This window comes from Elephas maximus, chromosome 14 (genome assembly GCF_024166365.1).
Source record: "Elephas maximus indicus isolate mEleMax1 chromosome 14, mEleMax1 primary haplotype, whole genome shotgun sequence".
Taxonomy (NCBI): Eukaryota; Metazoa; Chordata; class Mammalia; order Proboscidea; family Elephantidae; genus Elephas; species Elephas maximus.
In genome coordinates, this window is record NC_064832.1 from 98,057,454 (window position 1) to 98,070,665 (window position 13,212).

General features: G+C 38.0%; 1 protein-coding gene across 7 annotated transcripts in view; it reads left to right on the forward strand.

The window, feature by feature from the left end:
* NBEA (neurobeachin) overlaps window positions 1–13,212 on the forward strand; it is an 892,011-nt gene that overhangs the window by 338,492 nt on the left and 540,307 nt on the right. For all 7 annotated transcript variants that reach the window (XM_049853455.1, XM_049853457.1, XM_049853456.1 and 4 more), the window contains one exon: window positions 1,676–2,114. In XM_049853455.1, the coding sequence (XP_049709412.1) occupies window positions 1,676–2,114 (439 nt within the window). The remainder of the gene's footprint in view (window positions 1–1,675; window positions 2,115–13,212) is intronic.

Consider the following 13,212-nt stretch of genomic DNA (forward strand, 5'->3'; position numbering starts at 1 on the left):
TAAATTTACATCTTCATTAATTTTGAAAGCCATGATGTTAATCTGTTTTCAGGAGATTAACAACACTTTCCAGTAGACATGGCCAAAGAGTCCCTTTGCATTGTGTTTAATTTTTTAGTTAGTGGGTACAGATTTTCAACCCATTTTCATCCCACCGACGAGATTATCATCCAAGCAACAGTTCTCTGTGTTTCCTTAAAGATTTCATAAAAGATTTGAGAGCTGCCTTGCTGAATTTGCAGTTTCCCGTTCCCCTGCTGGGCACTCTCTTGATTTCTTGTCCTAAAAACTCTTCAAAACAAACAAGCAGAAAACATAAGGGCAGTTTTATAGAACTTACAAATCTTAAAGTTTGGAAGAAGTCTTACAAGTAATTTAGTCTACCCTTCTTGTTTTTTTTTTTTTTTTTTTTCAAAAACAAAGGAGAATACTTAACTATAAGCTAAAATCACACAAGTAACTAACATTTATTGAGTATCTACCTTGGGCAGGTGCTGCTAAAAAACTGGTGGTGTAGTGGTTAAGTCCTACGGCTGCTAACCAAAGGGTCTACAGTTGGAATCACCAGGCGCTCCTTGGAAACTCTATGAGGCGGTTCTACTCTGTCCTATAGGGTCACTATGAGTCGGAATCAACTCGATGGCACTGGGTTTGGTTTTTTTTTGGTATCTTAATACTGCCTTGTTTTCTTTTTCAATATGACTCTATTAAGTTGAGCACTCTTACTGTTCCCACCGTACAATGAGGAAATTCCATACTCAATTAGATCAGTTTTTCAAGGTCATCATTTAGAATTGGATAACAGTTTATTATATGGCAAATTTCATTATCTTGATGTTTGTATAATGAGATTTGACATGAATTTAGGATTTTTTTTTATTCTAGCGATTTTAACTGATAATATTATGGTGTGTCATATATATGTATATATATGTGTGTGTCTATGTATATATATATATATTCCTGATTCAGGTTTTCACACATTGAAATTGATATTTATTCACAAAGAAAGAGCATTAGTGTTCCAAAGTAATTGCTCTTAAATGCCACACATGGGCCTTTTAAATTCCCGGGGAGCATTTTTCTGTCATTAAAGTCTGGATCCCGTTGATGTATCCTAATCATTTGACATGGTCTGCATTTTGCTGTTGCCTTCAGAATTATATGTATTTTTTTATGTATGTGATTTTAAATGATATATTCAAATACTTTAAATATTTCCATTAAACTTACGTACTTTATTTTTATTATTGGTTGTTAAAGTAGCAAAGAAAGCATAAAAATGACTTTGTATTTTTAAGAAAAATATTGGAGAAGTTTAAGGGTTTCCCTTGCATATTTGTTCAGCAGCTAACAATGAAAGGACAGAAGGAGAGCTTCATATAGTAATTATTTATAGGCTGCTATAAGAATTGTTGCAGAAACGATTTTCTGATGCTTTAACAGGCAGCTGGGTTATAAAAGGAACAGCTGTATGTTGACTTTTGCAGTACAAAACATTGACCGGTATAAATGGATGCTGGGTCCTAAGCAGGTTGTATTATGCACACACAGTTTTTGTTTCTTACAGGTTTTATTTTGTTTATTCTATCATATGAGAATATTCTATTAGTAATACAGCGTTTTCACTTGTAAAGCTTTTTTTAAAAAATTATTATTACTATTTTCATTACAGAAACACCCGCTGCATTTCCAGACACTATAAAGGAAAAAGAAACACCCACCCCTGGTGAGGATATTCAGATGGAAAGTTCCATTCCTCACACAGATTCAGGCATTGGAGAGGAGCAAGTGGCCAGCATCCTGAATGGGGCGGAATTAGAGGCCAGCGCAGGCCCTGATGCCATGAGCGAACTTTTGTCTACTTTGTCGTCTGAAGTGAAAAAATCACAGGAGAGCTTAACTGAAAACCCCAGCGAGATGTTGAAGCCAGCACCGTCCATCTCCAGTATTAGTCAAGGCAAAGGCATCAATGTCAAAGAGATACTGAAAAGCCTTGTGGCTGCCCCAGTGGAACTTGCCGAATGTGGTCCCGAGCCCATCCCGTACCCAGATCCATCACTGAAGAGAGAAGCACAGGCCATTCTTCCTATGCAGTTTCATTCCTTTGACAGGTGGGTGCTGAACTTACTACTCACGACGCTGTAGAAATGGAAGGAAGGTTGGAGTCTGAACGTATGAACATTAAGAGAGGTCTTGAGGGTTGATACTTAGGGATACAGATCCTTGTTGTTGTTATTAGTTGCCATCTAGACGATTCTGACTTTACAAAGACTATCAAAGTGACAGAGCCCTAGTGGCACAGTGGTTAAGAGCTCTGCTGCTAACCAAAAGGTTGGCAGTTCAAATTCACCAGCCACTCCTTGGAAACCCAGTGGGACAGTTCTACTCTGACCTATAGGGTTGCTATGAGTCGGAATCCACTCGATGGTAATGGGTGTGGTTTTTGGTTTTATCAAAGTGGCAGGCCAAAGGGGTTGGTCTCATAGTAAGGCATGAAAGGTAGTGAGGGGGGTTAAAAACCAGAAAACCAAACCCGTTGCTGCTGAGTCCATTCTAACTCATAGAGACCTATAGGGCAGAGTAGAACTGCCCCATAAGGTTACCAAGGTGCGGCTAGTGGATTCAAACTGCTGACCTTTTGATAAACAGCCTGGGCTCTTAACCACTGCTCTACCAGGACTTAGAGGGGGTATTTGCCCCTAGGTGCAAGTCCAAGGGGTTGCGGGACAAGGCAGCCAGGGAATCCCACCCCCCACTCCTCCACCAGAGTCAGGGTGAGGGGAGGCAAACTCAAAGATTGCCCCTGGACACTGGTTACCCTCGCAAGTCCTCTGTAACGCATATCCCTAATACATTCCAGAAAAGGGCTTCGGTATGGTCTGGTAGACAGCACACTGAATTGGAAACAGCGAAACCTGGATTCTGGCTCTCTTCTCCAGACTTTAACTGTTCCACGTAAAAACAAAGGAGAAAATAGGCTGCATCTCTCCAAGGCTGTCCTGGCTCTGAAATTCTGTTACAGTGTTATAGAAATGTGTAATAAATTTTGGAGCTTAAACATCTTACTTTAAGTAATAGAATTCAAATTTGAGATTTAAGTGCAAGTATATGGAAAACATAAAAAATTTGTTGTGGTCATCTTCCGTATGTGTTCTGCGGCGTCAGTGGCGTGGCCACGTTTTGCGGGAGGAATTTGAAAGTAGTGTCAAAAGACGTTTTAGGTTTCACAGTGCTTAGAACACGGTTTATTTATCTACATTAAAATGTTAAATTGTACAAAAGTTGTTTTAGCTGAGAACAGCTAATTCTTTTCTCAGTTCCAAAATGTAGCCAATAAAATGATAGTTCACAAAAGCAGAATAAAATGACGTACTTCAGAAGCAAAGAGTTTGTGCAGGTAATATATCCTACTATTTAAAAACATGTGCAGCATAGAAAAATATTTTAGATAGTCAATAATTACTAACAATAGTACTTAACTTTGAACACTGGGGTTGATGCATATTCCGAACTATGTTTGTATGTTAACGTATGAAGTAAAGAATGCGCTGGTTTAATGTGGGAATCACGGCTTTGCTATTGATGTTTGTATGTATCCCCACTGCTGTAGAGTCCGTTCCCCATAGGACAGGCTAGAACTGCCCCATAGGGTTTACAAGGCTGTAATCTTTATGAAAGCAGACTGCCACATCTCTCTTCCATAAGTACATATGTGTATGTTTGAGGTGACTGACAAACAAGTGCTTTTTGTTTTTAGAGTTGTTTTAGAGAGATGAGATCAAGTTGGGAAATCAGATGTTTCTAAAACAGGATTGTCAAAATAAATATATAGTCAACATGCGATGTATATTTCATATTGCTTCCTACCCTGGTGGCGTAGTGGTTAAGTGCTACAGCTGCTAACCATAGAGGTCAGCAGTTCGAATCTGCCAGGCGCTCCTTGGAAACTCTATGGCGGCAGTTCTACTCTGTTCTATAGGGTCGCTATGAGTCGAAATCGACTTGACGGCAGTGGGTTTGGTTTGGTTTTTTGGTTTTTCTCTAAATTTGCCAAACTACTTTGTCCAAAGCAGAGACAGTAATTTTTTAGTGTTCAAGAGTAGATGTGTGACAGCAAAGAGTTTTCAGTTAGGCTGAACGATCTCTTTCGTAGGCAATATAATTACAACTTTTCCTACAAACAAGTAGCCAGTGTCCAACAGCGATTTCTTGAAAATCTGTTGTAAAAATATGTGGTGTAAGTTATTATGTGAGATACAAAGATAAATAAAATCACTTTGTCTCTTCAGAGCTTACGGACTAGTAGAAGGAGTTAAGATGTTTGCAAATAATTGTCATATAAGATAAATTATGTTGTGCTGAAAGTTTTTTTAAAAAGTAAAAAAAAAAAGGGAGACTATAAAAATGTAGACTTTTTTTCTTTTTTGTACCTTTCTCTTTTACACTTTGCGTTCGTGTTATATCTGGGTGTGGATGCCCCTCCTGCAGCCTCAGGTCGATGCTCTGTATTTCACGTGTTTGGCTTATGTCCCAGGACGTATGTGTCTGTGTGCTTATGGGTGTGCACACGCGTGTAAGTGCGCACGTCACCGTGTGTCTATACGTCAGTATCTAAGTAAATGTTACGGTGACTTAACTCAGGGTCTTTTTCAATTTAAATTTAAATTATATGTTTACATTCTGTTAAAATACAAAATAATAAACACCACGAATTATTGTCTTTTATGTAAAAGAGTGGAATGAAATAAAGTTTAAGGAAAATATTTTTGTTTGAATATGGATTATCTTTAAAATACTTTTTTTTATTAAAACTTAAGAAAGTAGTCACCTGAGTGCCAGTATTCGTGGCTACTCAAAATCTATTATGCTTTTGAGAATATTGCTTTAAAAAAATGGAACTTTCCATTGCTCCTGGCAGCATTTGTGCAAAATGCAATGAGGGTGAACTCATTATTCTAAATCACGTAAGTAGAAATGAAATGGAAGAGCACAAAGCATATTTCCGTTCTTCTTAGGAAGAGGGTCTCCAGTGTAGTTAATGTATGCAGTGGCTCAAGGACTATCAAATGTAAATGATGAGGTGATATTGATGAGAGGAGGGGATTGAGGTCTCAGGGGCGCTGATGACGGATTGAACAGAAGCGGCCTCACGCTGCCCGTAACTCAAGTCTGTCGTCTTCACTGCTCAAAGCCGTAATGGGAGGTGGCAGCCTGAAATGAGTTGCCACGGCAGAGAGTATTAGTTTTGAAATGCTTTCACACAAATCACTAGGCCCTGCATACAACTTAGTTCCATGCTTTAATGTCATCAGGAGGCACAAATTGGTGTGTCTAATTGTTTGCCACCTGCCAGCAAAATGAGCTGCCAGCCGGCCAGACGGGCTGGATTGTCTGTCAGCCATTCAATAGATTGAGAGCGACAACATCAAAAATGTAACTTCAAACTCAGAGGCCTTGAGCAGCTTCTTGGAGACATCATCCCCACAAGTGCTCTGGAAAACCGCATTTTTCAATTGTGTTTCCAATATGTTGCTACCATTTGCCTTGTCTGTCTTAAGGTAGCTGTAATTACGTTATGAGGTATATAAACATATTTCTGAAGCACTGAAGTCTGAAATCCCAGTTATGGCATGTCTTTTAACATCAGATTGAATTCCTTGGAACCAGGATACAAGGTGGACAGTCTTTAGAACTGAAGCCCTGAAGGCTACCAGTTTCAAACACAGAATTATAATGGGTCTTACTCTGTCTGCCAGTAATGTATTTGTCATTTATAAGTTTAGTTGAAAAATAGATATAAACTCAGTTGCTCGTTTCTTTGTAACAAATCATACTTCCTAATAATACTATATAATCCCAGTGGAAATCGTCTGCACTTTCATGTTTGTAACCAGCTGTTTATGGGTTCTGTCACAGAGATGCTAACAATGCGTTCTTTATACTGACTTTAGGTTGTAATTTTGGAAATAACTCTCTAAAACAACTGCTGTCATTTCAGCTTTGTTAACTTAGGTTCTATGTAGGTCACTCCTGCCTCCTCAGGATGGAGCATTGTTGAATTTCACTGTTTTCAAGTTAATAGTATCATTTTAACTAAGTAAATTGTAACATCAAATTTTAGAAATGTTTAATAAACATAAATTTTTTTTAGTATTAAATTTTTCATCAGACTGTATTATGAAATACTATATAAATATCTACATATGTAGAAAGTACTTCTATTTTTTCTTTTATTTCCCCCAGTCATCTGTGCTGATTTAAGTTTGTCTTTCATTACCCTGAGTGGACTAACGTGTGTATTTATGAAGGCTAAAGCATCGAAAATGTTGAGATCCTCTAGTGCTGTCTTGTAAGGAAACACTACCTGTGTGTGATCACCCATAGTGAGGAAACACTACCTGTGTGTGATCACCCGTAGTGAGGAAACACTACCTGCGTGTGATCACCCGTAGTGAGGAAACACTACCTGCGTGTGATCACCCGTAGTGAGGAAACACTACCTGTGTGTGATCACTCGTAGTGAGGAAACACTACCTGTGTGTGATCACTCGTAGTGAGGAAACACTACCTGTGTGTGATCACTCGTAGTAAGGAAACACTACCTCTGTGTGATCACTTGTAGTAAGGGAACACTACCTGTGTATGATGACGGGAAATAAAATTATGGAACTGTAACAGTTTTTTTCTTCCAGTGTTTTAGTACTGTGTGGCAAAGGAATAAAAGTCATCATTGTTTTATTTCTAACAGAAAAGCTTAGTAACCTCATTTTAGAACTTACAAATGAAGTTGCAAAATTCTCAGAAAATAGCATCTCTTTTGATACATTTGTATACAGTTTTTATGGTTTATAAGATAGTCTACCTTAGCTATTATTTTTTAATATATTAGTAACTGTAACTTTTAGAGGGAGATACTGCTTTTCTCTAAAAAACCCAATTAACCTTTTGCCCTGTATTTTAAACTGAAAATTTGATCTTATATATTTATGCACTTTCCATCTTTTGAGAATCTGGTATAATTCTGTGATTTAGCTCAGTCTTAATTTCCTTGGGTTTCCTGGCGTTCCCTTAGTTTGGACAAAAGGCAGAAGCAGCAGGGGAGATACACTTCTCCTTGCATTTTTAACTGTTCTTCAGCTTTAATGAATTATTTTTTAAGTCTAGGATCTCACAAGATCTTATAATTGTGTTGCTTCTTTGGCTAACAAACCTCAGCCTTTCATAATGTTTGCTTTGCCCCTTTTGATTACAGAGGTTTACTTGTCTGTTTCAATTACTGGATTCAATACGTTCAGGCAAACCAGCATGGATCTTTTCCTCCAACTTTTAATTTACTTGCTCCCAAGTGGTTCATTCCCTGAAAAAGAACATCTCTGAAATAAAATCTTTCTTGTGAATAATAACAATATAGGAGTAGAAAAGCAATTTAGAGAGTCTTCATATCACTAACCCTGAAGAATAAGCTTATGCTAGGTATTTTCTGTCTAGTTTCATTAGTTTTTTATGTTGGTTTTTGTGCTAAGGATGAAAATTTAGTGTAAATAATAAACAATTAGATGATGGAATCCTACATTCACTTCTTAAACCTTAGAATTAAGTAAGAATATGAAAAATTATAATTACTGCCAAGGACTTCAGTTTATAATTATTTAAATAAGTATTTTGATTACATAACTTAAAAGATAAGCAAGTTAAAGTAAGCCAAATTGATTCAAAATCTGCCAACCTTTATTTCCCAGTTTTACGATATCTAGCCACTGGTAATCCCTGCTCTTGATATGCTCGGAGTATTCCTGAGATAGTGTTTTAAGGCTAGTTGGCAGAAGATGCAATTTTGACCGAAGTTATGTCATAGTTTCTCCAATATTCTTGCCTTTTTTACTTCTTTCATGTTTAGAGACAGTTCATTGAGTTAAATAAAGCATCTCTCTTTAATAGCCTGATTTAATGAAACAATCAGTTATTTCTTATACACCTTTTTTTCTATTGGTATTTTAAAATATTTTGCAAAATGGAGAAGCAGAAAAGATGAAAATATTAGGGCAATAACAGTGATTTCGGCTAAGTTGCAATAAGTATTGTATTACCCTAAAATCAGTAACAAATTGTTTTCCTGCAAAGTTGCAGTTATTTCTTTCAACGTAAATAAACGTTTAACACCTATAGGCCTTGTAGGGAAAAAATAATCATCTGGAAATTAGGAGAACCAATTACTAATACTGGGTCTCCCTCTAATTAGTTGTGTTACCTTGATCCATTCTTATTGCCTCTCTGGGACTCAGTTTCCTAATCTGTAAAATAATGGGGTTAATTAAGCTGCATTATTTCTAAAAAGTTCCATAATGCCCCAAAAATTCCATGATAAATGAAATGGCTTTATAATTACTCTCAAAAAGGAACAGATGGCTATTTTTAGGCTTTATTAAAAGACCTACATCTCAGAAAAAGATAGGACCTCTCAATCCCCAAAGCTGCCACCTCACTTTAGGCTCTGGGCATTTCTCCCTGGGTGCTTTCTGCAGCTCTTAACTGGCCTCACTATGTCCAAGTGTTTTGTTTTTTTCTCCCCCAATTTTATCTTCCACATTTATGCCAGAGACAGTTTTCTTAAATGCAAAACTGGTGAAGATTCTGCAATGATTTCTTGGTACTGACACACTAAAGGAGGAACTTCTTAGTTTGGAATATAACATCCTCAGTTACCACCAGTGGTAGGATCTATTCCCAGTTCCTTCAGTCTTCAACTAGATTTTTTTGTATCTCTTTGACTTGCTAAGTTTTAATTTTTGTACTCACTCAGCCTTTGTGTCATCTTTGACTTTTCTCTCACCCTGCGTTCAGCACATGTACAAATCCTGTTTGCTCTGCCTTCTTAACAGAGCCAACATTTGACCCATTCTCACCAGCTTCACATTCCCATTCTGATCCAAACCACCATCATTTCTTGCCTGTATTACTGCAGTATTGTCCTAACCCAAAACCAAAAAAAATCCACTGCTGTCGACTCGATTCATTGTCCTAACCAGCCTCCCCAGTTTCACCCTTGTCCCCCTTAAGTCGCTTCTCCATATAGCAGCCAGAGTGAACTTGTTATTACCTGTGACCACACTCCTTCTCTGTTCGTAGGTCTTAATGGCTTCCCATACCACTCTGAGGAAAAGGCAGCATCTTTCTAATGGACTATGAGGACCTGTGCTCCAAGCCTATTACTTTTTCCACTGCATCTCTCTTTTTAAATTTTGTTTATTTTGTTGTTGCTGTTGAGAATGTACACCGCAGAACATATACCAATTCAGCAGTTTCCACAGGTACAACTCAGTGACACTGATGACATGCTTCAAGTTGTGCAGCCATTCTCACCCTCCTTTTCTGAGTTGCTCCTCCTCATTAACATAAACTCGTTGCCCCTCGGGTTCCTTTCTCGTTTTCCAGTTGCTGTTGTCAGTTTAATCCCGTGTAGATAGTCTTTAAAGGAGCATCATGCTAAGGCAGACGTTCTTTCGTAGTTAAGCTAAACTATCATTTGGTGTTAAGAAGACTTCAGGGGATATTTCTGGTGTAAGGTTTAAAGACTATCTCAGAGCAGAAGTTTCAGGGATTCGTCCAGCCCCCATGGTTCCATAAAGTCTAGAGTCCATGAGAATTCGAAGTTCTGCTCTGCATTTCCCTCCTTCTCACCAGGATTCTGCTGCGGAATCTTTGATCAAAGTGTTCAGTAACGGTAACTGGGCACCATCCAGTTCTTCTGGTCTCACGGCAAAGGAGACAGTTTCATTTCCTCCTCCTAGTCCAGACTCTCCTTTCTCTGTTGCTCCAGGCAAATAGAGACCAATCGTCGTGCCTTGGATGGCCACCACATCTCTGAACACTCTCCGCATTGCTCAGTGTTTTCTCGGCACACTGGCTTCCTTGCTGTTCCCTCTTCCTGTAACACTGTCCATCCTCCTGGCTTGCCCTTTCACCTCCTGTGGTATTTACTCAAATGCCACCTCTTCAGTGCATTTTCTCCTTCCAACAATACTCTGTTCCTGCTCTAGGCTGTATTTTTCTTGTATTGATTACCTGCGGATGTATTGTATTTACTCATTTGTGTTACTGCATTTTTTGTCTCTCCATATTGAGATGTAAGCTCCATGAGGGCAGGGATTTTGTCTGTTCTGTGGGTTGCTGTATCTCCAGAACTTAGAACAGTCCTTGACACATAGCTGGTGCTCAGTAAATACTTGTTGAATGAATGAGTGAATGAATGAGTGAATTTTAGATCACAGCCTAGATGTCTTGAGATAGGATAAAATAGGATAAATCCAGTGATGGAAAAATTACTTCTTATATGTATTATTTGTCATTTATTGTATTACACAACATATAATCAATCACTCACTCAACTCACTCAATGAATAATCTTGTTGAGGTGAGTTAGATTGAATTATTTCCCAGCTTGCTCTATTTTGGAGCATGTATAGATTATATGTAGTGTAATGGAGGGATGGCCTACTTGCTTGTAGTCTGCAGGCTTGGAGGTGTAGGAGAGGGCTATGAAGTTGTGTTGGAGGCCATGGAAGGATTCTTGTTAGATAAGAACTTACGGTCACTGAAGTGTGTGTGGTCTAGTGGATTCTGGATGCGGGCAGCACGATGGTAGATACACCACAAGAGCAGGATACATTAGTAGTTGATGTCAGCAGCTCTTAATGTTTTTATTATGATATCATCATTTGTTTTTTTTTGGCCAGTTCAGCAATTTCTATGTGTATAATTCAGTGACACTGACTACATTCTTCATGTTGTCCAACCATTATCGGTATCCTTTTCTAAATTATTCCACCATTAACATAAACACAATGCCCCCTAAACGAAAACGTCCGTATTCTGCCTCCCTCCCACCTCTGGTAACCACTAACTTTGGTTTCTATATATTTGCTTATTTCTTATAAGTGAAATCATACAGTTTTTTGTCCTTTTGTTACTGACTTTCTTTGCTCAGCGTAATGTTTTCCAGGTTCATTCATATTGTGGCATGTTGTCATATCTTTTTGAAATCTGATAAAAGCTACCTACTCACCCTGGAAAAAATATATATTCTCCCCAAACTTGTGTAAGTTTTAGGGTATTTATGCACCTCAATAGGAACCCACAATAGGTACCTACGGAGATTCGTAGCTAAGACTTTTTGATGTAAGCAGAAATAGGTAAGCAAGTGGGAAATAATTGAATAATAGTCTGATAAAAGATTTTGTAAAGGAGTTGGAAGTGTCTGCTTTCGTATGTAAGTAGCGTGGAATGCACAGTACCGTTCTAGAGAGTAACTGGGGTTCTCAACATGTAATGGTAAATGTGAACTTTCAAAGTATTTTTAAAATAAATTGCTTTGGTCTGAGAATTGTTTGAGGTGGTAGAGAATGAATAATGCTGGTGAAGGGATGATACTAAGGACAAGGATGGTCAACTCTGCAATTCTAGGTAAATTTGGCCTTAAGAATCAAAGGAAAATACTAGTTTTTATAAATACATAAAGTTGGAGATTCAAAAAGAATCTGAGAAATCAGTCAAATCCAGGTTCCCACCTCTCTCAACAAAACTCTTGTAACGTGGTCATCCCAACCATTTGAACACTTCTTAAGCTCATAAAAATTACAAGAATCCTTCTTCCTGTTGGTCCTAATTTGAAATTTGGAGACATGTGGAAGTATATTCTTGTTTTTTTTCCTGACATTTACTTTCAGATTTTTTAAAATTGCTATCTTATTTCTCACTTTGTTACTGTAATCTTCTAGTCCTTTCAGCCTTTCCTCAGATGGCTTGTTTTCAGATCCGGTGTCACTGTAACTGTGCTCACATGGACGTGATTTATTGTCGTGTGCCACTGAGGTGGTTCCCACTAAGGCGACCCAGTGTGACAGAGTAGAACTGCCTCATAGGGCTTTCTTGGCTGTAATGTTTATGGGAGCAGGTTGGCAGGTCTTTTCTCCCACAGAGCTGTTGGTGGGCTGAACCACCCATCTTTCTGTTAGCAGCCAAGTGCTTAACTGTCATGCCACCAGGGCTCCTTACGGACTTGATATTGTTTATCATAGTGGCGCCTAAAACTGCACGTAGAATTTTGCTTATGAAGTCTGGCAGTAGCACAGTAAGTGTACCAGGACTGTGGCCTCTTTTGATCTGGGCACTGTTGCTGATGTAGGCCCAGACCCATCAGCTCTTTTGGGAGCCATAGCAGGACTAATAGCAGCTAAAATTTATGGACAACTTACAATGTTGCGAGTAGTATGCTAAGCACTTTATATCTGTTATATCCTTTTATCCTCATAAGAGTGTTACGAGGTTCAAACTATTATGAATCTCATTTTAAAGGTGAGAAATTTGGAGGTTAGAGAGATTAACCTTGCCTAAGACCACAAAGCTAGGAACTGTTGGGTATAGCATTCTAACCCAGGTCTGTCTCGTGGTGAAAGCTGGGCTTTTAGCCACTGTGCTCTATATTTATAGATCATCTCGGACTGTCAAACTGCTGAACTTAACGTCAGTGAAATGTCTGGAAGCTATTAAGTAGATGGTTTCAGCTTTTGGTAGATAGGCTTTTAGGGTTTTTTTTTTTTTTTTTTTTTTTTGCATTTTACTTGCACACTATCATTAAAAATGATGAGATTTAATTTTTCCTCTCTTTCGTGTAACTTATTTCTCAGAATATAATTTATTTCCCATACCCTCTATACTCGACAAGATGTCTGTGGTAGTCCGTTACGGCTTGTGCCCAAAGTTGGTAACTCTGTTAATTAGGGGTCTGGGTTAACAGCTTTACCACTGTCTGCCGATCAGCCTTTTGGCGCTGTCAATCAGCCCGTGTTTCTTTATTTTATCCGTAAGGATGTTATGAGTAAGTAGAAAACAAAAGTGTTGTAATTTCACTAATCATTAGTTTTCAAATCAATAATTGATGATTTTTTTCTTGCTAGGTAACCAGCGAGATTAGTTAGTTCAGAAATTTAAGAGAGGAGTTTTGATGATAAGCCAAAATAGATTAATCTTTTTTTCTTTATTGATTTTATGCAGATCATTATAACTAAACACTGTGTGTCCTGTAGGCAGAAAATTATTTCAGTATAGGTAACAGTAACAGTTACTAACATTCATAAGATACCTCATAACTGAAGAAGTTATTTTAGACACTGTCTTGTTAAAAATACATCCCCAATTATATGTGAAGTAGGT